The sequence below is a fragment of the Desmodus rotundus genome, chromosome 4 (genome assembly GCF_022682495.2).
Source record: "Desmodus rotundus isolate HL8 chromosome 4, HLdesRot8A.1, whole genome shotgun sequence".
NCBI classification, from domain to species: Eukaryota; Metazoa; Chordata; class Mammalia; order Chiroptera; family Phyllostomidae; genus Desmodus; species Desmodus rotundus.
Window position 1 is genome coordinate 1,137,952 of NC_071390.1, and position 23,018 is coordinate 1,160,969.

A 23,018-nucleotide genomic window follows, 5' to 3' on the forward strand; every position below is an offset into this window, starting at 1 on the left:
GCCCGCCACACACAGCCCCAGGCCTTGGACACGCGTCCTGCCGAGCTGGCCGCAGGCTGTGCTCAGCACGTGCTTCTGACCAAAGATGAAGCAGCATCTGTAACCCTCTGTCTTCAGGAAGGACTGAGGTCGCCAGGCACAGAGGTGTGGTCAGGGTTCTGGACCTGCTGGTGGTCGCCTCTCTGCGGCGGGACCAGCAGTGGCTGCCAGGAGCCCAGGGTGCCTCCCAGGGGGCCCTCCCATAACCAGTGAGTGACAGAGTGGGCACTGCCCACAGCTGCCTGTGCCCCGGTGAAGTCGTTCAAGGCTTTGCCACCTCTGCACCCTGTCACACCGGTGGCCCTGCTTCCCTGCAGCGTGGGGCGGGGAGGCTCCCCAGGGATTCTCCCCTCCACCTCCTCCATCCAGGCCCCTGGTGGCAGCGGGCTGGGGAGCGTGCAAGTTGAGGGTCCAGGGCGGCTACTAGTTCTCACCCCGTTCTGGGAACTGCTCAGCAGCAGGGCCGCACAGCAACCGAGTCACAGACACAGGGCGCCGCCTGTGTTCTGGGCTCGGGCCTCCCTGGGGGGCAGGCCCGAAGGGAAGGGAGGTTTAAGGGGCACCCTCACTTGGTGGCAGCCAGGCCTCCCTTGCACCCACCAATCCAAGCCCCCTGGCCCCCCAGAGTCCGCTCGCTGTGTCTCTCCCGTTGGTTGGCGCCCTGGGCCAGCAGTTCGTGCTGATGTACCCTCGGGTGGCAGCGCTGCAGCTGGGCTCCCTCCGCCTTCGCCAGGCGCCCGGCTCCCTCGGTGTTCCGGCTCTTACCAGGGAGGCAGGCCCCGCAGATCAATGCCTTCCACAGGCCTCATTTGGAGCCACATTCGGTGGACCTGAGTGTGTCATTTTTATTATCTTAAACATAAATTGCATTTGGCCCTTATTATCAGATTTTTCAAAGGAGCCCAGTGCTGCTTAAATTGACAAGCAATTGTAGCCCTCCCTGGCGGTTTGCGGTGTAACCTGGAAAACTACTCAACCAGCCTATTTTTCTTCGTGCTCCGTAAGCCGGTGGCTCCTGCCTGGCCGGAGCATCGCAGGACTTGGTTTAAGGTGGGGCGTGTGGGGAGGTGTTGGACTCCAATGCCGCCCGGCACTCTCCTCGGGCCATTCTGTACGTGGACGGTGCGTGGGCTGCTCTGGGCGGTGAGAACGTCCACGAACAGAAACGGGGCCACCGGGTGTCGGAGACTTGGGAGATTATTTCATAGGTGAGGAAACTGGGGCCAAGAGAACAAGATATTTAGTAAATTAGAAATAGACTGAGTTTCGGAATCACTCTGTGAGTTAGGAGAAGCTGAGGCATTTCCGATGCCTTTTTGACAAGTTACACTATTTTGACTTATCCGCAAACCTTCTTTATTTTAATAATTTTTTTAGAAGTTTTATTTATTTATGGAGAGAGGGGAGGGAGAGACACATCAGTGTGTGGTTGCCTCTCACATGGCCCCCACTGGGGACCTGGCCCACAACCCAGGCCAGTGCCCCAACCAGGAACCAAAGCGGCGACCCTTTGGTTCGCAGCCCCTGCTCAATCCACGGGGTCACACCAGCCAGGGGAGTTAATAATTTTTAAAAAGCAGCTTTTTGAATGTTCGAAGACATCCTGTGCTCCATTCAGTAGAGGTGTCCTCTGCGGGGCTGGCCAACAACTCCGTCCCCCCTCCGCTGGCCTGCCTTGCGAGTCTCAGCCGGCCTGGATCTGGGGCCTGGTCTTGCTGACAGCGCCCTGCGGCTGGCTCTCTCTTTCTCACAAAAGCCACACTGGCGGCCGCAGACGCCCACCCTCCGTGGCCCCACCAGGCCCGTCTGACCCGCTTGGCACCTCCCCACCCCGTTCCCGCAGCCGCAGGTGCCGAAGTGCGGGGGCCCCCGCCGCTTCTCCAGGCCGCCCGGGGAAACCTCACCCCTATCTCGGGCGTGGGTGGTGGGTGGCCGGGCCCTGGGCCCAGCTCGGACGGAGAGGCAGCTCTCCTGACCCCCCATCACATCGTGGGCTCCAGAGGAGGGGGGCGGGGGCAGAGGACCCGGAAAACCTGTTGTTGGTCTGGTTCAGTCCCCCCGCTGCTTCACGGCTTGCGTGACCGGAAGAGAAAACACCGGGGCTGAGGGTGGCCGGGCATTCAGGTGTCCACTTGTTACGCGATCTCCTGAGCACGGAAGACGAGGGGGCAGGCGTGGAGGAAGTGAGGTCAGAGCGGCTGGGATGTGGATGCCACAGGACCAGGCATCTTTCCCCGAGGAGGGGGTGCCCCCACCTGCACTGAGGGACACGGGGGGAGTGGTCCTGTGAGCGCAGACGGAGCCCAGTCCCCTGAGGCCTCTGGGTCACCGCGTTGCACGCCCGTTCGCCCCATTCCCCAGCAGGGCGTCAGTGTCTGTGACGTTCAGCTGGAGCCACAGCAAACGACTGTGTCCCTGCACCCCTGCCCGCCCAGTTGCCACTCTCCGCTGCAGACTCGGAAGTCAGGGTGGGGACAGCCTGGCTTCTGCCTGTCCAGACACAGCTCCTCTGTGGCGACTGGACGTGTGGCCCGAGTCCAGAGCTGTCCCCCTGACGCTGCTGTGTGGCCCCAGGGCCCTGGGCACAGACGCCCCCTGGTGGGCCGCTTGTGTTGTCAGGGAACCTGTGTGTCCCTCCCAGCCGTAGCCCGTGGGGCCTGGTTGGCGTGCTGTGGCTGGCAGCATGTTGGCGGGACCCCAGCAGGCCCGGAGGGGCTGGTGGGGGGACTGGTTGTGAGTCCGTCCTCCAGGCCACGTGACGGCACCGGCCCCCGTGCGTGTGGCGTTTGCCGGCTGACTGAACTTTCGCCCTTGTTTGGTTTTTCCAGATTGACCTGCCCGCTGGGCGCTAATGGCTTTTGTTCTGGTCCTGCAGAGAGAAGCAGGGCCGGGGCCCGCACGCCCTGCCCTCCCGGCCTGCTGCTGCCCTCGGAGAGGAAGAGCCCGGCCAGGGGCGAAGGACGCAAGGTCGGTCTTGGGACACGGGACCCTGGGCGGGGGTCTGGACTGCACCCCTCCCACCAGCTTTCCCACGTGGCCCTCGGGCGGCACTACATCTGGCCTGTCCCTGTGCGAGACGGTCAAGCCAGAAGCCACGGGGGACGCCTGGGGAAGAAGGAGGTGTCACAGAGCTTCGACAGGGGGGCCACCTTCCCGCCGGGACCTGGGCCCAGAGCTTGCCGGGCGGCTCTCTGCTCGGATGAGCTGGGTGTCACCCTGGCTGCTGTGTGCTTGTCCCCACGTTTCAGCTTGTGCACTCTGGGCGGCCAGACCTCGGGCAGACAGTATGCTCGGGGTTTGGTGTTGACTTCTGAAGAAAACGCTCGTTTTCTGTGTTTAACACGCTCTAGTCTCAAGCCTCCCTATGTTTGCCCGATTGCCAGCTGGCACAGTAAACGCCAACCGCGAATGCACTCCGCACGTCACCTTCACGAGCCCGACCCGAGAGGCTGGCTTTCGCGGCCACGTTAGGAAATCCCAGGTGGAGCTTGGGGGCCCCGACCTGTCACACCGGCGGGAGGCCTTTGGCCCGAGCAGAGTGTGCTGACATCCCCTCTCCCTTCACTGCTGCCGACCGCATCTCTGCCCTGTGACGTCCCCGTCCCCACTGGTTCTGGGCCAGTTCCCCATCCATGATGTTCCCGGCAGCGCTGTGGGCGTCCACGGCTTCCCCTCCGTCTCAGCGTCAAGGACGTGGTGCAGGCTGATCCCGAATGTCCGTGCGCGTCCAGGAGATCCCTGGACGGAGGGTCTGTGCAGGACAGACCAGGCCGTGTCTGTTACTCTGACAGCCTCCACGGGGATGTAGCCACGTTCCCTGTCCCTGTGCTCTGCGTGTCTCACTCACCTTTGTCACCTCGTGCAAAGGGGGGCTCATGCCTTGATTCGCCGTTTACATCACCAACAGTAAACTGTCACCTGCCTGTGTGGCCTCAGGGAGGGGCCTCCGTAACAAGCGCCTCGGAAGCCCAGGTTGCCAGAGTGAAGGGTCTGTCTCATCACAAATCATAGCCCCCCACATTTCCTCCAGTAATTAGCGGGGTAATCCATGATACGGGGGCCCCTCATGGGGTCGCTACTGTTCGGTTAGCCCCGTAATGAAAACTTCCCCGCGTTTTTCTAATTGGGTTAGTAATACAAACACTGGTCTCAAGGTGTCTTCAACCCCAGCCTTTCCGAGTCCTCCCTGTTCTGTGCGTTGTTCTTCTTGACCTTGCTTTGTTACGGGAAGCAAAGACATTTTCCACTACCCCAAATTCTACAACAGCTCGCCCGTAGAAGCTCGTGGACTCGGGGTATTTGTCCACATTGCAAACTATCTACTCAGTGTGGTTTCCTGCCGCAGTGGATGGGGGGCCGCGGGAAGACCCCGGACCACAGCGACCCAGGTGTGAATCGCCCGCCTGTTTCCGGGGTTCACAGACGCCCGGCCCGGTGCGCCCGTCCCCACAGCCAAAAGGGAACTTTCCCGGGTGACTGTTCTCATCTCAGGGCTTGTCGTCCTGCCTGGCAGCCACCCGGTGCTGACGGCAGGAGCCCTGTCTGTCCTTGGCCCCAGGGGATGGTGTCTCCGGGCCACAGCCCCCCATCGTCCACCGTCTGAGCAGAACACCTGCTTCCGCGTGGGGTTTATCTCCCCTTTGGCTCTCATAGGCACGTGGAGGTCTTTCTTTTCTTTCTTTGTAATTTGAGGGAATAAATCTTCGTTTTCTCCTGGGTGCTCAAACATCTTAATTTTCTAAAAGGAGACACAGACAACGGTGGTTTTCAGACCCAGCTGTGCACAGAATTCCCTGCCCAGTGTCAACTCTGCCCCTTGAACTCTGCCCCCAGTGAGGTGCTCCAGGAAGGGGGCGGTCCCAGGTGCATCCAGACCCCTTGAAGACGTGGGCTTGTCACTTCCTCCTGCCTTCAAGGGACCGGGAGGGGCTGGCCCCAGCAGCACGCAGGACCCCGTGTGGCTTCGGGCTTCTCTGTCACTGAGCACTGTGTCTGGTGGCACGGTGAGTCCAGCCCAGGACCAGCCTGTTTCTGGAGACGGAGCCAGTGGGCTTGCCTGTGCCCAGGGTGTTAAGGCGCCAGGAACGTGTCCGGGCTGTGTCCACCCATCTCGAGTCTGTGCAGTGGCTCCTTTAGCTTGTTCGGGATCATCAGGGGTCACCTCTGTCAGAGTCCCCCCCCCGACCCCCACCCCGTGGTCTGTGGGGCCACAGACTCCACGTTGGTGGTGTGCCTGCCGGCCTTCTGCCTGCTTTGCTGCTCTGAGCAGGTCCAGGTCTCACGGCGCCTGCAGGCAGGTCTGTCGGAGGCTTGTTCCTTTTTACTAGGCTGCCTGTAGTGAAGACGAGTGTGTAAATGCAAATGTAAAAGGCTCTCTCCTTCTCTTTCTGTTGACAGGAGCCTCCCTCGATCCTGGTGGCAGGAGAGGACGGAGCGGCCAAAGGCAGCAAGCCGGTGGCCTCTGCCCCGGTGCCCGGCTCCCCCTGGTAAGACGCCCTGAACCCAGGAGTGATGAGCAATAGCCTTGTCTTGTCAGCAAAGAGAAATGCCTGCTCCTTAGGTACGACTGGGCTCAAAATTGATTTGCAGCCCACGGCAGGTAATGCTCCGCCCCTTGTCACGTCTGCAGGAGGAAAACGGTGTTTAAGGGATGAGATTCTGCCGCGCTGCATTTGCGTATACTTATTACAGTAATAACGCTGGTGCGTACACATCAGACCCAGGCCTGTGGAAGTGCGGCGTGCCCCAAGACTCAGAGGGGCCCCCTCTGCTGCAGGACGAGGGACAGGTGGCTTTGACCACTGACGTGCCCGACTCTCCCCGGCCACCCTCGCTTCCCAGAATGCCGCACTCCAAATACCCATTGTGTTCGAGTCCCATCTTCAGTTTCCTGGAGTGATTCGGAAGCAGAATGAAAAGGTTATTACAGGAAAAGTTAGCTGTAGGACCTGAAGCTTAGAGAGCAGGATGCGGCTGGGGGGAGCCGGGGCAGGCACACCAGGTACCATCAGCTGGCGGCCCCGTGGGTCTCGGGGAGCTGCGACGCTGAAGGAGCAGGCAGGGCGTCCGTCCTTCCCGATGGCCCTGCCCGATGACCTGCCCCTCTCTGTCGGGTCCATGGTCGGGTCCAGAGCATCGGCAGCCTCCGCCCTCCATCTGCCCCAGAACCTGCTCTGCGCCCCGGGACCACCCCCGCAGAAGGGCCTTCTTGCACTCACGCCGCCACAGCGCTGACGAGGACCCCACGGCCCGTTCCGTCCCGACACGGCCCCCAGCTGACCCCAAAGATTCAGGGGCCGGTCCCCCAGATTCCTGTGGTTCAGACCCAGCCACCCACGGGGCCCTCGGGCTGCCTGCCCCAGCCCAGCTGACTGCAAGTTTAGGGTTCCCAGAATTCCCCTCAGGTTCCATAGCTCTCCGCACTGACCCCCAGAACCGGGAAGGGGCTTCACTTCTCATTACAGTCCCATTGGGAAGACACAGCCTGGGACAGGCTGACAGAGGAGACACGTGGGGTACGGCTTGGGGCGGGACAGAGCTTCCCTGCCGTCTCTGGGCCCCGCCCAGGACAGTGACCTGTGCACCTGCCTCGAAGCTCTCTGCACCCTGCTGTGCGGGGTTTGTAGGGGATGTGGGGTGTCGTTCCCCTGACACAAAGGATCACCTCCCTGGCCCAGGGACAGAACTCAGGCTCCAGCCCCCTCCTGGGGGGGTGGGGCTGCAGGGTCCAAGCCTTTAATCCAGGGGTCGGTCTTTCCAGTGACCAGCCACACCCACCGCCCTGCCTCCCCTCCCTCACAGGTGTGGTCCAAGGGGCTCGTGACTGAGGACAGAGGCTCCCATCTGTCTGCCCAGGTTGTTTGGAACTGGATGCCAGGAACTGGGGACAAAGGCCAGATATTTACTTCCGTGGGCCCAAGCCCTGTTTGGGGATTCCTGTGACAAACTCCCCGCGCTGTGTCTCTAAGGCAGGCCCACTTTCTAACAAATCGTGCGGGGTGTGGCCAGCGTGTGGCCCTGCCACACTGTGTCCCCGCCGCTGCCTGGGGGTTGTCATCAGGCAGAAAGCATGGCCTCGAGCTCCAGAGCCACCTGGCTGTGGAAGTGGTGGCGTTCTTCTTGGATGGTGTCTGATTCCAATGCAAAGTGCCGAGTGGGACCCCGGTGATCACACTGTCCTCGCTGTCACCGCCCCTCCGTGCAGGTCCCCTGCCTATAAACTATGGCCCAGCGAGTGCCCTTCCTGACCCCCCCAGCCACGGGTGGCTGTGTGTGGACCTGCTCCCTGGCCGTCTGACTGCTCTGCCTCCAGCAGGAAGGGGACGGGAGACCCCGCTGTGGGAGAACGGCTGGCATCCGAGGCTGTCCAGGCAGCTGCTGCCGCAGGCACACCCTGAGCTTCAGGGCTGGGCCTGCTGGTGGACCTGCATGCCGTCCCCAGAGGGGCCCGGCACACTGCACCACGGCCTCACTTCCCGCCTCTGCAAGACTCAGTTCCGCCCAAGGACAGCTGCTTGGGGCACCACCAGAGCCCGGCCCCTCCCGTGACTGAGGTCTCCTGAGGTCAGAAAGCTGACCGTTTCAGACGGTGCCCCTTCTGAGCAGAGGGCGGAGCCGGGGGCCAACTCAGGGTCCTCAGGGAGGAGGGGCGGGGGCTTTATCGCATGACTGACTGTTGTCACTGAGAAGCCAGTGGCTGGCTTGAAGCTTCTGCTCAGAGGTGAGAGGGTGGCCATGCGTGCCCGCTGGAGACAGTGAGGGACGTGCCTGGTGGTCCTGCTGTCCTTGGGCGGGCGGCAAGCCTCTGATGGTGGTCCCTGGTGTGACACGCGGGGCTGGTCCCCTGTCCTACAGAATGTGCGGTGACGGCGTGCTCTCCATGCTGGCTGCGTCTGAGGGTGTCTTCGCGCCTGTCACATATGACACCCTTTTACTAATTCATAGCTGTTTGTGGAGTGGGACATGTTAAAAGTACATTCTCCATATTCTAAAAATGGGTACAAAAGAATTGATATCAAAAATATGTTCTTGGAGGAAGGTGGTAGAACTTTCTGGAAAGGAAGGAACATTTCCCCAAACGCAATACGTGCGGATGACGTTCAGCAGGGGAACGGTAATTTGAACTGTGGGTGTTGGGAGGCTGGCTGGTCACTTCGGGGACGCGATGCTCCGCGTGCGGCCACCCGATTCGCAGCTGTGCTGGCCGGACGCAGAACCCACGCCACAGCACGCCACAGAGAGGCCAGTGCCCACCCCTCCACACCACCGAGTCCCTCATCGCGTCAAAGGAGGGGCAGGCGAGACATCACTTGTTGGGGGGGCACTAATGTGGAAACAAATGTCGCAGAGGGTGGTGAAGGCGGGCGGCGGTGCTGCCGCGTCGATCTGCGTTTCAGGCCCCCCACCTCCCCGGCCCGAGGTGCAGCCCCTGGGACAGTGGGCCAAGCCCTTCCAGCTCCGCCCCTGGCTCGTGTTCACTCGCCTCCAGCTGACCTCGCTTGAATCCTGAGGCTCTGAGGAGCCGCTGCTGGTCGCTCCGCTCTGTCCGCAGGTGTGGGGTGCGGTCCATCCCAGCCTAGGCAGGGAGGCTGCCCCTGGGGTTTGAGTGGGCGGGACTCAGATGGATGCCACAGCGAAGGCCCCAGGGGCATGGGGACAGAGGGAGGGAGGGTGTCCCCCATCCAGGAGGTGCACAGGGGGCTGAAGAAGGGGACACAGAGGCATTACTTCGAACGGGCGTCAGACGACGCATACAATTGACTTTGCGTGTGGTCTAGCTGAAACCCACGGGAGCAAGTAGGCGGGCGGGGCTCTCTGCGGGAACCTGCTCTGCTCTGCCACCAACAATCTGGTGCAGCTGCGTGTGTCCCTGCGGCACGGACGCCAGGCTCCCTGTGTCCAGAGGGAAATGAGCTGCATGGTTGTCTCTCCGCTCTACCCCAGGGAGCACCCCGTGAAACCCCAACTAGCTGCACCTCCCCTGTCGTCCAGAGCTCAGTGGTGTGGAAGTGAGGGAGCTGTGACTCTTTCCCACCCTTGGGGGCTCCGAGTGCTGGCCCTTCCCCATGCCAGGGTGCCGTGGGGGCGTCTCTGGACCTGGCACCCAGGGCTCAGAAGTGGTGTGTCCCCCACGCAGATGTACAACCAGTGACTCAGCATCAGGGCAGAGCTGGGCCCCGAAAAACTCCAAATGTAAAGCCTCTTTCTTAGGTTCAATGAACTTCCCCTATGTTAACGTGAGCCAATGGGGAAAACGCCCCAGGAACAAGCGTGTCCACTTGGTAAAGGACATAGGTGGCCTCGCTGTCAGGGGACTTTCTGGAATGCGTGTTTTCTGGTGTCTAGAGTGGAATCTCTAGTTCTTCAGGGAAAGGCAGGTGGCAGGGAGGACCCTGGACGTCAGGTTAGTGGGTTCCCTTGACGGCGGGAAGTGGTCCCTTGTGTCTGGAAACCAGGGCACTGGAAAGATCCGGGAGGGACCTGCAGGCCAGCGGTGCCCGACCCGCAGGTCTCAGTGTCGCTAAGGTGCGTGTTGCCTTCGGCACAGGTGCGTGGTCTGGACGGGTGACGACCGGGTTTTCTTCTTCAACCCAACGATGCAGCTGTCTGTGTGGGAGAAGCCCGTGGACCTGAGACACCGAGGGGACCTCAACAGGATCATCAGAGACCCACCGCACAAGCGCAAGCTGGACGCGTCAGCAGGTAGCCGCGCGGCCGCTCTCCGGCCCCGGGCCCGCGTCCAGACCGCGCGCTCCAGGAGCAGGGTCTTCCTGACTTTTAAGGAGTCGTGTTCACTATTGCAGAATTTAGTAGCTAAGGTTTTATGGCACTTTCTGCAGAAAGATCCCTCCCCCAAAGGGCCGGTGCTGGCTGTCTTTTCTGGGGTGTGGTTTCTAACTCAGAGAAAGCCTTTCACGTAGTCAGCCACGCCAGGGTCCTCCCAGCACCCCCTGGGCTGGCAGTCCGCGTTTTCCGAAACTCTTCTGGTTCCCACGGGGGAGGCCAGACGTACACAGAGAGCGTCCCTCCTCCCGCCTGTGCACGAAACGGTCCCTCGTGTGTCTGACGGGATCCTGGACCTCAGGGCAAGCGCGTGCTGGGGGAGGGGTCGGGGGTGGGGCGGCCGTCTCCGACAGGCCCTGAGAATCGGGTTCCCAGAGTCAGACAAGAGCATCAGCACCTTCGGAAAGGACCCCTTCTGGGTCTCCCTGCTGCAGTTTCGATTGGTTTCGTGTTGGGGGAGCCGCTCCCTGAGCCCACGGGCCACCCTGGGGGGACTGGAGGTCAGCTCAGTGCTGCCCTGACAGGCAGGCGCCGGACCCCCGGGAAGACGGGCCATGCTTTATTTCGTGGGCTGTTCTCTTGTGTTCGCACTGATAGTTTTGGTTCCGCCTACTCACGGGCACACTCAGGCGGGGGCAGCCCAGTTTCGGCAGGACGCAGAGGCGTTGGGCGCAGCTTCTGGAGGGGGCGTTCCCAACACTTTCTGGACACGGTGACAGGTGTAAGGGACGTGGAGACGGCTGCTCTACTGAAGCCAGGGCTCGTGTGCTGGGATGGGAAGCCGGCAGGTTTGGCGTGTTTACTGCATGTAAGGTAACGAGAGCGGCCCCGGAGCCAGTGTCCGCTGGGGCCGGGGAAGGGGAAGTATTCTGGGTGCCTGATTACTGACTGTGCAATCGTAGCTCTGTGGGGAGAGGAAGGTACCTTCCTCCCACCTTGCTGAGTTCTCGCTGGGCGACCCTCAGGGGAGCGTGAGGCAGACGCACAGGATGCCCGCACGAGAATGAGGGGCCTAAGCGCAGCCAGGCCCGGGGGGCCGCACGCTGCTCGGAGCTGAGGAGGAAGGGGCTGCGGTGTGGGGCCTTCACGGGCAGCAGAGCAGCTCGCAGGGGCTCGCAGCCGGCGTCCGGTGATGAGTCTGGGGCCTAGTGGGCGCCTCTGTCCGTGACCCTTGGTCCATGGTTAACTGTCGCTGACATGATGAAGCTGGCTTCCGGAGCAGGTCCTCTGGCTACATGGTTTTTGGCAGTTAAGGGTCAAAGGTTCTTTGTAAGTCATTTGTTTCTTTAAAATAACCAGATACAAATACTCCAAATCCAAAAGAGGCTCATTTTGGGGTGACAGACTCTGCTCCCCTCAGCCGAGTTCAAGGGCAGTAGAAATTGGGACTGCTTCCTGTTTTGGTTGACGGGCATCCCTGTTGAAGTGGGATATCTGCGTGCCGGGTGGGGGCTTGAGCCAAAGACCCTGGTAGAACGCCGTCTCCGAGGTCCGTCCTCCGGGGCAGAGAACCCGCACAGGGGTGGGAACTTCGGGGACCACACAGCCCACAAGAAAGGGCAGGTGCATCGGCACGACAGCTTACCTGCTTGGTGGCAGGCGGGTCCTGCAGGTGGGCTCTTGCCCCTTGCTCAGCTCGCATTCTGTAGGTGACTGGGTGCTGTTTTCGACGTTTATCTGTCTGGAGCCGGGAAGGGGGGCGTGAGAAGAACCTTAGCTCCTTGTGGCCCGCACACCCTTGCTGTCCTTTCCTCCCACTTGGAGCAAACCCGCCAGGTCCCAGGGAGACAGGGCCACCCCCACAGGCTCCCCACGAGTCCCCTGCCGGTTTGTGGCTTGGGAGGACCCTGAGGCGTGGGCAGTGGCAAAAGGTCAAGTGGGGCATGTTACAAACTCAAGAGTTTACTTCTGCAAAGCGATTCTAATCCAGCAGCACCAAACCGGAAGTGGTTGGGGTGCCCCGCCCACAGGGAAAGACTCAGGTGGTCCAGGTGTGGGCCAAAGGAAGGAAATCATTGGTTGGCTGCAGTTCGAAGCCTGCTGGCTGTTTGCGATTGTCGCTCTTGGTATTTTGACTGATTTCGTCACCCCCAGGCAGGTGCTGGCTGAGACGACGCTTGGCCTCTGTAGGGACCCCTGTGTTGAGCCTCCTCCTCTGTCTAACGGCCTCCTCGTTTAACTGATGTAGTGACAGACAGGGAGCTGAGTGACCTGGGTCTTGGGTCCCTACTCCATGTCACTCTGTGACCACGAATCTCATTTTATGCCGATAAAGGGGGAGAATGGAGCCTCGAATCTCTCGGCCACCCCCAGAAACATCCAGTGCATTCAGAGTCAATCTGTTGCGGTGTTTCGGCCTCCCCCCCACCCGTGCTGGCGCCCCGTGCTCCCCCTGCAGAGGCGCTGGTGGTGAAAGCGCACACAGCTACCGAGTCTTGACCTCGCCTTCTCTTTTACAAGAGGTTTTCTTAAACCCGTCATTTTAACACCTGAATCTTAGAGACGTGCTAAAGGCCTCAATTCTCAACTTCCTGTTGCAGGAGAGAGTTGCCCTTTACACGCGCAACTTCTAACTCTAAGATCCACTCAAATGGCTTCAGTTGCGGCGGAAGGGTTGGAACCCGAGGTGTCTGCCGAGGATAATTAGCGATGACCAGGCAGAGCCGATGGCCTCAGCCCACAGCACTTCTGCCCGGCTGGCCATCCGCCAGGACTCACGGAATGATTGGACCCTAATTAGTGTAAGCGCCAGCCCTAGGAGAGGTTGTGATTGGTGGAGGTTTCACTATTTTGTTAACTATGGTAGATGTGGATGTAGTAACACCTGCCTCTGGTCTGCAATGCAACAAGCAAGTGATCGGTTGACACCCAGTATTTTTCAAAGGAAGCGAAATAAATTAACTCTATAAAATTACACCACATTTAGCTGCTGTCAGGTTGAGAGGTTGTGTGTGGGCATGGCGGTGAACATGTGTCTGCATGCATGTGCACACATGTGCCACATGCGCACATGGATGTGCCCACGGGTACACATGCGTGTACACACATGTTCCTGTGTGAACCCCATGCACAGGTGCACACTGCCTGCATGCATGTGTGTGCGTCCCTGTGTGTTTACTGGGGCCAAGCGAGTGGCCACTCCGGGGACGCAGACCGAGCGCTGACAGTGCTGAGCCGCCCGTCGCTCCCTGGAGGAGGAAGACGCCCCTCTTCCGCTCTGGCAGCTGTGCTGGGAGACTCGGACCGAGGCCAGATTGTTTTCTGACTCCCTCGCGGAGCGTCCGGGTTCTTTACAGCTCCAGCGGCAGAGCCGTGAGTGGAGGGTAAATGCCTGTGCCCCAGCGGGATGGAGAGCCCAGCACTCCCGCCTCCGTCACCTGCACAGGGTTCGAGGGCTGCTGGGAGCCCTGCACTTTAGGGGTACGGAGGCTCCTCAGCCTGTGATGGGGTTACGCCCCCACAAACCCATTGCAAGTGGGAACTACCATCAGCTGCACGGGGGTCCGTCCACACGCACTTTTGTCTCAGCAGGACCAGCTTTCCTCAGACCCGGCGGAGTCACTATGCTGCCGCCGCCTGCACCCATGGCACCCAGGTCCCCTCCTCCGAGTGACGGAGTGACGGGCAGACATCCCCCACAGCCCAGCCTCGCACCTGCTGCCTCCTGGCCTCGGCCGCTCCGCCTGCCCTATGCACGTGGGAACCCTGCCCCATCCTCCAGGAGGGCTTGGGGCAGCCCCGGGCACGTTTCGGGGGCGATGACCGTGCCGGTGGGTCAGCTTCGGGGTGCGCAGGAGGAGAGATGGGTGACGAGCGCCTCTAACTCTCCTCCGCCTTTCTGTCCCTGCCGGTGCAGCCTGTGGCTGAGAACACGAGACTGCAGAGGTGGAGGGAACGCAGGAGGGACCGGGAGTGGGTCACGAGGATTGTTGGACGCAGTGCCTCTGCGTGAGCTCCCTGTGGCGGCTGGAACACAGTCACACACTCGGGCTGAAAACCACAGATTTTTTATTGCCTGACGGCTCTGGAGGCTAGAGGCCAGCTCCAGTCTCCCTGGTGGCAGAGCACTGTCCTGCCCAGGCCTCAGAGGCCACTCCCACGTCCAGGGTCCTCACAAAGGGCACTGGGCCCTCCGGGATGACCCAGGATTCCCTCCTGCCTGGAGTCTGCTGTCGGGCAACCTCAGGCATGGAGCCGAATGCGTCCTCAGGCTCCGGGATGAGGGCCCACACATCTTTGGGGACGGTTGTCCTGCAGCCTGCAGTGGTGACAGAGGGGATTAAAGAGGGAGGCTCATTGACCTGACCAGAGTCCCTCTGCTGTCACGCGGGGGACAGACGTGCACCCTGGCGGGTCTGAGTCCACGTTCAAGGGGGCAGCCCGGCCTGGTGGCTGGGTCATGGGATCCAAACAAGCTTCCAGAAAGCACTTGGGTCCCTGTGCCGGAGGCAGGGACAGCCAGGGGCGGCCGCCTTGTTCTTTCACAGGGACTTATCCCCAACCCACCACGGGGGTGGCACCGACCTCATGGGCCTCACCTGCTCTGGAAACGTTTTAGTCTTTTGTGTCCAAGACAAACACATGTTGACAGTGACACGCCTTTCACCAAGCAGCTGCGGCTGTGACCGGGTGGCTTTTCTGAGCTGTGTCTGCCCGGGAACAGAGTACACAGACCTCCACACGCAGTAGAGCCAGAGGGCCACGCTCAGCAGGAGTGGAGGCCACGGAGGACGGACTTGCTGAGCACTCTCCAAAGTGGCCCATCCGAGAGGATGCGGGTGGGAGAAAGTTTTCCTCAGTGCAGACACCCCCTCCCCCACTCCTGGGGAGGAAGCCAGACCTTCCTGTGGACTGTGCCCCACCTCCGGCCCTGCCCAGAGGCCTGGCCTTAGCCGCCTCTTTGCATAACAAATGAACCAGGTGACTTGCTAGCTCCCTTTCAGCGCCCAAGCTGGCGAGTCTCTGTAACATGACCCCAGACTGTAACGTGACCCCAGAGAAGGCAGGTGAGAGAGATGGCCACCCCCCCCACCCCCACCCCGAGAGTCCTCACTGACCCCCAAGGAGCAGCAGGCCCATTCGGCCAGGCAGCAAGCTGGGGAGAGTGAAGGCAGCGTGTGGGCACCGCGGGGTCTTCCTGATGCCCCGAGCGCCCACCACCCAGGGGTGTGCTGGGTCGGCCAGGACTCATGGGGCAGAGCCTCGCGGGTTTCTAGATTCATCCCTGGGTGAGTGCTGACGCGACAGAACAGGGCAGGGGGGCTGGGTCGCCTCTCTGTGCCTTCAGGGCCCAGGACCCTGTAACAGACCTGAATGCTTGGGACCCCCACCGCCCTCCTGGCCCAGGAAGGAAGGGAGGGAGGGACGACTGTCCTGGAAGTTAACTCTGGTGACAAACCAAGCCCTGGACTTGATGTGGGCCCGCTGGGAGCAGAGGTGGGCGGGCAGTGCTGGGTTGAGCAGAGGGCTGACCGGTGGGTGGCACGCTCCCTGAGGAGGGGCCTGTCCCCTGTGGCTGAGCTTGGAGGGCACGAGCCTGGGCCAGCGCCCAGTGACTGTGAGGACATGGGAAGTGCAGGACCCCTGCAGTGATGGACGACACCGTCATTCGAGTGCCCCCATGACCACGAACACCTCACCCACCTCAACCACCTTGCCCACGCGTGGACACGGCCGGCCCAGCGCTGCGAGAGGCTCTTGCCCAGGCCGCAGAGCCCTGTCTCACCCCTCTGGCCACCTAGCAGAGCCCTGATCTTGGGGAGCACCGGGTCTTTGCACCCCTGAAGGAGCCCAGGTGCCCCTTGGGGTGTTGCATATTGCTCACTATTCCCATTTCTCTCCATGTGCCAACCTTCAACCAAAGCCAGAACCCACACGAATGACGCTATTGCCAAGGCCATGGACGCTAGGAAACACAGAGAGCTGCGTGGACACAGCTTCAGGGAGTGGGGCGGGGGGAGGGGGCGGTGGGGGGGGGTGCCAGCCGCCTTCAAGCACTGCGTTTGGTGCCGGGACGCGGCGTGGCCCGGCAGGCAGGGGGAGGAGGCCCCTGCATCTGTGATGAGGGTGGGCTAGTGCGTGCCAGGGCTCCCGGCGCTGGGCTGCTCCTCCTCACAGCCGCACTCTGCAGGTTGAAGGAGGAGCTGAGGGTAGACGGGACGGGAGCTGCGGTGGAGACAGTGCTGGGGCTCCGGACGCGTCGGCAGGTGTATAAAGGGCAAAGTTTGGGCCCGATGTCCTCATTTCCATGAGCTCCACCTTTGTCACGAGCTGCCTTCTCGGGGCAGAGCCTCCCCAGGAAGAGAAGCATGTGCGTTGTGGGCGGCAGCACGGCAGGTGCGGAGACCCCTGCCCCTGAGCCCACGGGGACGGGATCCTGGGGAAGTGCAGAGAATGGGACACGGGTGAGGGGAAGCTGAGATGCCAGGACGTGTGAGGACACCGTCCGGCTGGGCAGGGCCCACAGCGCACTGCCCACCTCCCTCTCTCCCCTCCGGAGACAATGGGGAAACACTGAAGCGCCTTTGTACTTTTTCAACCCAAAAGCTCATCAAACATTTACGGAGCCGACCTCGTCGGGGTAGAAGGAGGGGTGTTGTCTTCAAAATCGGTTTGGTGTTTTGAAGTAAGACACAGAGTCGGCAGTGAAGGGCGTGCAGCCTGTGGGGGGAATCTGATTATGCAGCAGGGTGGACAGAGGAGGGGCCCGGGTTTAGGGGGTCACTCACAGGGGCGCCCAACAGACGTGGACCAGAAGGCCACAGCTGGGGCCTGTGTCCCAAGGCGCAACGGGGCGGGCGCCCACCTTCAGCTCTCTGTCCTCCAGCCCCCGTGGAAGGCCTGCTGCCTCTCAGTGAACATCGGCTGGGGAGGGCTTCTGTGCCCTGGAGAAAATCAGATTTCTTTTGGCTGAAATTAAAGACCGTTCCAAGAGAAGCTTAGTTGCAGGTTTGAGATGGATTGAGAAGGGAAATCTGTTCTCTTAGTTTCCCGATGAGTCTGCAGGAAAGTTCCTGGGGCTTGGCCACAGCCGCCGAGGGCGGACGCTCCACCGCGCTAACCTGACTTTCTTTCAGCGGACCCCGGCGACGGGTCGAGTTCCGAGGACGGCAGCGAAGACCTGGCCGTGAGAACCAAGAGGAACCGGTAGGTGTCTGCGTCCTTCCCCTCTGGCTCTCCTTGGCGGGTCACTCGGCGGTGTACAAAGAAAAGGGTCCTCTGGCCTCTACTGGCTGAGCAAAGGGGGATTCGAGGCTGACCGGACGGTGGGAGGCCTCAGGTTCTGTCTCTGTGGTGACTCCGGGTGCCCTGAGGGCAGGTGTCTCGGTGGCCCTGGCTCCTGGAGCGTGGTAGGAGTGGACGGGGTGTCCAGGTGCCAGGTGGTGCCCTGCACTGGGCGAGGGGTGGGTTTGGGGTCGGGCAGCTCTTGGTGGACGTTCCAGCTCTGTCTCGCTTACTTTGTGATTTTGGGCAAAGTCATTCCACTCAGATGTGCGGGCTTCCGCCATGTTCCGCCACGTTCCGGGCGTCGCTGTCCCGGAGGCTCTGCACTGCCACCCAGCTCGGGAGGGAAATGCCTCGGCGGTGGCAGCCACGAGGCTGGACGAGGACCTGGAATGTTCCATCGTTGTCCGTGAGCCAGTGCACACACAGGGCGCCTCTCTCGTCGGGAAGCTGCTCCCAGGCTCCCTCCCCAGCAGCCACCTGCATGTCGCTTGCTCAGCGCTGACACCCCGGCCGCATGGGCGTGGCGTTTCCGTGGGTCTGTGACAAAGTTCTGTCTGTGAGTCCAAGTACCGTGCAGGCCGCTGTCTGCCGTGGCCAGCTCTGCCCTAAACAGTGAGAGAGTGGGTGTCCAGAGAGCCTGCTGGCGTCCGTCCATTAGGGTCGACACCTCTGCATCGATAATATAATTTCTCCTCATCGAAAAGCACTTAACGTCCTCCGGCCACATGCGACTCACCATGGCCGTGTTGCCGTCTAAGAAACAGGGGCCGTAGCGACGAGGCCTGTGTGGGGTGCTGCCTCCGCCCTGTGTTCCCCAGGTCCCCCGCAACTCCCATCCTTCAGGGACGCTCTGAGCAGACGGAATGAAGTCGTCTGTGCAGATCACCCGGGTCCCAATGAGACTTTCCCTAAAAGTCACGACGACAACAAGCTCCCAAATGACTGAGGTGTTGTAAGCTGCGCGGCGGGTGCCATCCCGAATGGCTCGCTGTGCGCTGTTTACTGGGTCCCACGCGAGACGCAGACCCCACGCGTGCCCGGGACGGGGACATGGGCTGCCGTCTCCCCCTTCCCTGCGGTGCCGGAGGTCCGGCCTGTCTCTGACGTGCGGTTCCGTGTGGCGTCAGACCTGCTTTGCCAATGTGCTGAGTGTTAGGAACTACGGGTTTATTTCAAATAATGGAATTATTTAAGCGTTCAGCAGAAGTGTGTCACATGGTGTAAAAACCGGAATGAAATTAGGCATAAAACACATTGGAGAGGAAATTGCCCGCGACACACTGGGTGGAACAAAAAACAAGCTGAAGCCGAGCCATATTCCGGCAGCGGCCTGACCGAGCCCACAGCCTTGGCCACCCCGGGTCCCTGCGGCCGCTGGCCTGCTGGCTCTTGGCTGTGCCACCCGCGATCCACTCAGTTCTCACGCTGACCACCTGGAGGCAGCATCGCGCGCCCCGAGGTTAAGGGCTCGTTCCCACAAGACTGCCCCCACCTCAGACGCCAGCCCACCCACACTTGTGCTCGGCGTGGCCCCCCTTTCGTTTCTGAGACTCACTGGGTGCCCCCCAGAGCTCAGTGAGCGCTTCACCCAGAGTCACAGATGTGTCGTAAAGGGGGCAACACGGGAACGACCGAGGGCAGGGGCGCCCAGGCTGGCGGCCAGGAGGGGCAGGAGCCTCTGTCTCCGTGGAATTGGGGTGCACCCCTCCTGGTACCCTGATATGCCAGCTAGGAAGCTGCCCAGCCTCCTTGTGCAGAGCTATTACCAGGGTGCCGATGGGGTGGACACACCGGCACGGCAGGTTAAACACTGGCCACGCGCTTGTGCTCAGCCTCCAGGTCCCACCCCTTCCTGGAGGGCTGCCGTTCACCTGCCACGCCGCAGGGACGTCCGCGACACGCCACGCCCGACTGCCTAGTCGGGGGCACTGGCCTCTCTTCCCTTCAGTGCCAGGTAGAGAAACAATGACCACGGCCGTCGCTGTCTGGCTCGAATGAATCAAAACCACACCTACTTTTTTCTGTAGGATCCACACAACAGACAGTGTGTTTCTGGTGTGCTGCAGAGGCTCAGGAATCAGTGTGTGTGCCGTGAGCGGGCAAAGGCTGGGGCTCGCTGCTCCAAACGGTGGGGGGCAGAGGCGCGGAGGGAAGGGACCGCGGCCCGCAGCCTCAGACTTGGGGGCCCCCGCGGGGGTGGGGAAGGCTGGACCAGACAAAGCCCCTTCCCACCCACACTCGCATCTGGGATGTTTCCCACGGTGGCGTGTCCATCTGCACAGGCTCTGCCAAGCTGCGAGACCGTCCCCTTCCCCCCCAAGGCCGGTGTGATGTGGGTGCCCAGACAGCGTGACCGAGGGGGCGCTGCCTCCCACCCTCGCACCACCTTGGCTTGAGCTAGTTTCAGGAGAGGTATTCAACCTTGCTTTCCGTCGACAGCACCGAGTCATTCAGCCATGGGAATGTTAAGAATACATGCAGCAAGTTTGCCTGGCTGCTGACCGCCTCTGGCCGAACGGACCTCCCCGCCCGCAGCCTGGAAGGAAAGGTCGTGTTGAGTGAGCGCTAACACGCCGCCGTCCGCCAGCGCGGCGTTCTTATTAATCTCGTTTCAGGTTACAACAACGGGAGTCTAGTTTCCACGTTTCTATTTTTAACTAATGAAAATGTATTACAAAGAAATCCCAATTATACTCTGGAATATACAATAGAAAATCCACGGTAATTTTCTTTTTAAAAAATTCCACAGCATCACATCAGCAGCAAGGACTCTTAGTGCTCCTGCACTTGTTGGGGGTAAATCAGATTCCCGCACGGGCTGAGCGGTCACTTACCCCTTTGCACAGCCTGTCTGTCCCAGGCTGGATTAACCCGCATCACAACCCAGCGTGAGAAAACCTGGTCAGACGTAGGGGATTCTCAGCAGGCCCCCAGCCTGGGCTAGTGGATTTTCACGACGCCCTGGACAGACAGTGGCAGACAGGCCACGTCCTTGCGGGTGTCAGGAGTGGGGGGCGGGGACGGCCCTGGTCCTGGCCGCTGAGTGCCCGTGTGATTTTGCGCGGCCCCATCCTGCTTGCCCAAACGCAGCAGCAGCACGCACCTCGCCGGCGCCCTGAGAGCCCCTGGTGGCCCCACGGCCCCGCGGCCCACGTGAGGGCTGTTCCACATACTGCAGGGCTCGGCAGCATCCCTGGCCTCTCCTCCTGCGTGCTGGGGCCCCTCCCCAGTTGTGACCATCGCAGATGTCTCTGGACGCTGCTGAATGTCCCCGGGAGCCAAGTCGGGCCCCTGGTGGCAGCACTGTGCTAGACGGATGTCAGACAGCCCGGGCGTGAGGGTGTGAGGGACTTTGACTGTCCGACCCCTAGGGCTCCGGTGTCCTTGTTGTCACTGAAATCCCCACTATGGGTTAGAACTCAGAACAATGCTCTCTGTACCCTGCCCGGTGCTGAGATAGTTCCCCCATAAGTGTCCCCACACATCTGTACAAAACGGGGGCTCCCCCCAAAACAACGGAGCTGGGTGCGCGCTCCGGTGGTCCGTGCCAGTGAACGTGTCACCCCTGTGCCTTGGGTGACAGCCGGTTCCAGGCAGCGAAGTGGAGACGCTCGGCTTCCTTCCTGGGGGGTAGGGGGCCTCCACCTGCCCCACTCCCCCGGTGCCCCTCGGTCGGGGCCTCGGTCTCAGCTCTCCTCCCCTTATGCGGCTGAGCAGTTCGCACCTCGTGTGGGGAAACCACCCCTCTGCTGGGTGGGCGGAGCTTTGAGAAGAGTTTCCAGAGAATCAGAGTCTTTGCTTCGTGAAGAGTCGCCCAGCGGGGTTTGAAGGCTGCTGTGAAAGGCAGTGGGGTCTCCAGGGGTGTGTGTGTGTAACTCTCTGTGTCTTGTGCCCCAAAGGACGGAAGGCCATGTGAGTCCTGCGCCAGAGGAGGCGGACAGAAAGGACAAGGGCCCCAGAACGCTATCACCCCAGATCCTCCTGCCGCTGGAGGAGCGGGTGACCCATTTCCGAGACATGCTCCTGGAGAGAGGGGTAAGGGCCCGGGCGCCGCGGGGCTCTCAGGGGCGGGTAACCGAGTCGCCGTCCCCACAGCCCAGAAACACTTGGCTGCCTCAGTGAGTTCACGGGATCAGACCTCGTGGAATTCAGGTGCCAAGGGAAGGGGGAGAGAAGCCCCCTTCTGTCCTGGAGGAGAGGGTTTGGAAGGGTGGGGCTGTGGCAGCGCCACGGGAGAGAAACAGGTCGGGTTTCACCGGGAACCACTGGCAGGAAGCACCTGTCTGGGTTGAGATTCCTGGGGCGCCCGGCCAGGTTCCAGGGGCCCCCCTCCGAGCGGGACCTCCCTGTGGTTTCCTCACTCGAGTAGGGTCGCCTGTCTCCGATTACTCTATTTTTGGTTTCTAAGATCCTTAATTGCAATTGACTACTCAATCTCATTTGGAGCTTAATGGGGGGAAAAACATTTTATAATTGAATCTCTTTCCAGTGACTTTTATTTCCTGCTTTGGCTTTTGGGTATAAAGTGAGTGGAAAGGATAGGTTGGTGCAGTTGGATTTCTTCACAAAATGAGACCGAAGGCTGAGGCAGCGATGGGGCCGCGAGTGCAGTGGTGACCGTGACAAGGGCTGTCAGTGCCCTGGGGACCCAGCAGCAAGTTCCCACCACCAGCACCCCGCAGGTGCAGCTGGAACGGGGGTGCGGGGCCACCAGGAAGAGTGCACCCCCAGAGCGGGCTCCTCAGGGTTGCCCCTGCACAGGGTGGGGTCCTGGGGGTGCAGGGGAGCTGAGAGGGCCCCGGCTCTGGCGAATCAGAAGTGGGATTGTCCCAGTCCCTGTCCCTGTCCCCAGAGCCCGAGCTTCCCCTGCACAGTTAATGCACCTTCGCTTCTCACTCACCCAGAAATCACACGCACAGCACTGGTCACTCGGCCACTCGGCCACTCGGCCACTCGGCCACTCGGCCTGGAAGGGAAAGCAGACCTGTGAACTCAGCCTCAGGGCAGGGTGCTTCCCTAAATTAGCTCGGGCACCAAGTCACAGAGAAGCACAAAGTTAGGTGACAGTGGGGACGCAGGGAACACACACAGGCAGAGTTCCCGATGGATGGAGGTCACTTTTTCTTTTAGAGACACGATTTTAAACCTAGATATGTTTATTATGTTAAAATCTTATTTTAGAAAGTGTTATAGTCCCTCCCAACCCCTGGTCCTTGCTTTAGTTTTCAGGCCGAAGTGAGGATCTGATTCAACCGGTCCTGCAGAGGGGCACCTGTGCGGGTCTCCTCAGGCCAGAGGAGGATGCAGGTGGCAGCGGAGGAGGGCAGGTGGGGAGGGGCAACTGAGCCAGGCCCGCCTCTTCCTGTGCCCTCTGCCGGGCCCCAGCTCCGTCCCCACACCATGCAGCCTCGCCCTCTTCAACGGCAGAGACTGGTCAGAGAACCCACTGACCCCCGGCCAGGGAGAAAAGGGCTGGGGAAGGGCAGGTGCTTAGCGGACTCCTGTCATCCCGCCACGCACTGCTGAGCCGTGGGCTCCCTTTCTCTGACGTCCCGGAGGGTGTCAGCATGCAAGATCCATTTAGACGTCCTCCCTGCCGCCCCACGGGGCTGCGCGTCCTATGGCCCTCAGACTGGCCCTGTGGTCCTGGAGGCTCGAATGTACACAGCGTCACCGCCGGCCACCACCATGTGGCCACCCTGCTCTGCCCCTCTTGGCATTCGAGGCACGGGGCCGCTTCCCTGTGAGGCCCCCTGCCTCTGCCTGCCGCCCCTGCCCTGGCTGCCCCAGGCCACAGCCCCTGTGTCCCACCACGCCGCTCAGGTACCAAGCGAGCCTCAGGTCCTGATGTGCCTTCACATCCCATCTTATCTGTGAGCGTCGGCCCTGCACGTGGGAGCGTGCAGCCCCCCGTGGGCCACGTTCCACCAGGAGCGAGAGGCCGGGGTGGGGCGGAAAGCCCGGCCTCG

At 61.3% G+C, this 23,018-nt stretch overlaps 1 protein-coding gene across 1 annotated transcript in view; it reads left to right on the forward strand.

The window, feature by feature from the left end:
* Positions 1–23,018, forward strand: part of TCERG1L (transcription elongation regulator 1 like) — an 81,199-nt gene that overhangs the window by 49,179 nt on the left and 9,002 nt on the right. Inside the window, exons 5-9 of the mRNA XM_053922944.1 lie at positions 2,915–3,006; positions 5,437–5,525; positions 9,587–9,741; positions 16,899–16,968; positions 20,949–21,084. Coding sequence (XP_053778919.1) covers positions 2,915–3,006; positions 5,437–5,525; positions 9,587–9,741; positions 16,899–16,968; positions 20,949–21,084 — 542 coding nt within the window. The remainder of the gene's footprint in view (positions 1–2,914; positions 3,007–5,436; positions 5,526–9,586; positions 9,742–16,898; positions 16,969–20,948; positions 21,085–23,018) is intronic.